The sequence below is a fragment of the Cystoisospora suis genome, assembly GCF_002600585.1.
Source record: "Cystoisospora suis strain Wien I chromosome Unknown contig_2743, whole genome shotgun sequence".
NCBI classification, from domain to species: domain Eukaryota; phylum Apicomplexa; class Conoidasida; order Eucoccidiorida; family Sarcocystidae; genus Cystoisospora; species Cystoisospora suis.
Window position 1 is genome coordinate 3,855 of NW_027155539.1, and position 953 is coordinate 4,807.

The 953-nt window shown below is 39.3% G+C and overlaps 1 protein-coding gene across 1 annotated transcript in view; it reads right to left on the reverse strand.

Moving 5' to 3' along the window:
* Positions 1 to 953, reverse strand: part of CSUI_005662 (cgmp-dependent protein kinase) — a gene marked incomplete at its 3' end in the record, with an annotated part of 24,627 nt that overhangs the window by 3,297 nt on the left and 20,377 nt on the right. Inside the window, exons 13-14 of the mRNA XM_068065832.1 lie at positions 739 to 912; positions 30 to 123 (exon numbers count right to left, since the gene is read on the reverse strand). Of these exons, the coding sequence (XP_067922183.1) occupies positions 30 to 123; positions 739 to 912 (268 nt within the window). The remainder of the gene's footprint in view (positions 1 to 29; positions 124 to 738; positions 913 to 953) is intronic.

Consider the following 953-nt stretch of genomic DNA (forward strand, 5'->3'; position numbering starts at 1 on the left):
ATAGATAGATAGAGATAGACAGCACGTACCTCTTCCTACGACTCTGACGACTTGTAGGTCCTTGAATTCCACCTTGGTATCTTGCATGCGAATTCTCTCCTCCAAGTGAGCTAACATAGGACCCTGGCGAATCAACCCCACAGACAACACACACAGTCATACACATAGAGACACTGCCACATACACCCCTCATATGTATAAGATGTAGGTGTTGCCATAGATGTACATAGATACAGACATATAGATAAATATATAGATATAGATATTCAAGGAGAGGTCTACGTATGTGACTGTGGGGATGGGGGTGAATTGTGGGATAGAAGAGAAGGATAAGGTGTGGCATACGACCACTTTGTAGGCCAATGATGTAGCCGAAGAAGAGAATCTATGAAGAAGGACGGAAGGTGCATATATATATATATATATATATATGTAGGCATGTACATCTCTCTCTATGTAAGAGGATGATTGAAGCGACCTCTTGTATAGAGGCTATTCAGAAGAGAGGGGGCTTGGAGAAGCAGGAACAAGAAGAAGTGTGTGCGTCAAGAAGGGAGATCATGTATAGAGGAGTAGCAGGTAGAGAGAGAGATATATATAGAGATATATATATATAAATATATATAGATAGATAGATATGGTAGATGTTCATATAAATATATAGAGATAGATAGATAGATATATATATATATATAGATAGTGATATATATATATATGTATGTGTATATATTTTCTTACTTTGATGATTTCGTTGAAGACAGACTTGTCCACAACCCACAGATCGACTTCGGCTGAGTTAGCGCATACAGATGCTGTCCTCGGTTCGTCATAGAGAAGAGCCCTCTCCCCAAAATAGTCGTGACGGCCTAAGGTACGAAGCCTCTTATTGTTCTTTAATATCGCCACCTCACCCTACATACAAAGAGTGAAAAAGAAAGAGTGAGAAGGAAGGA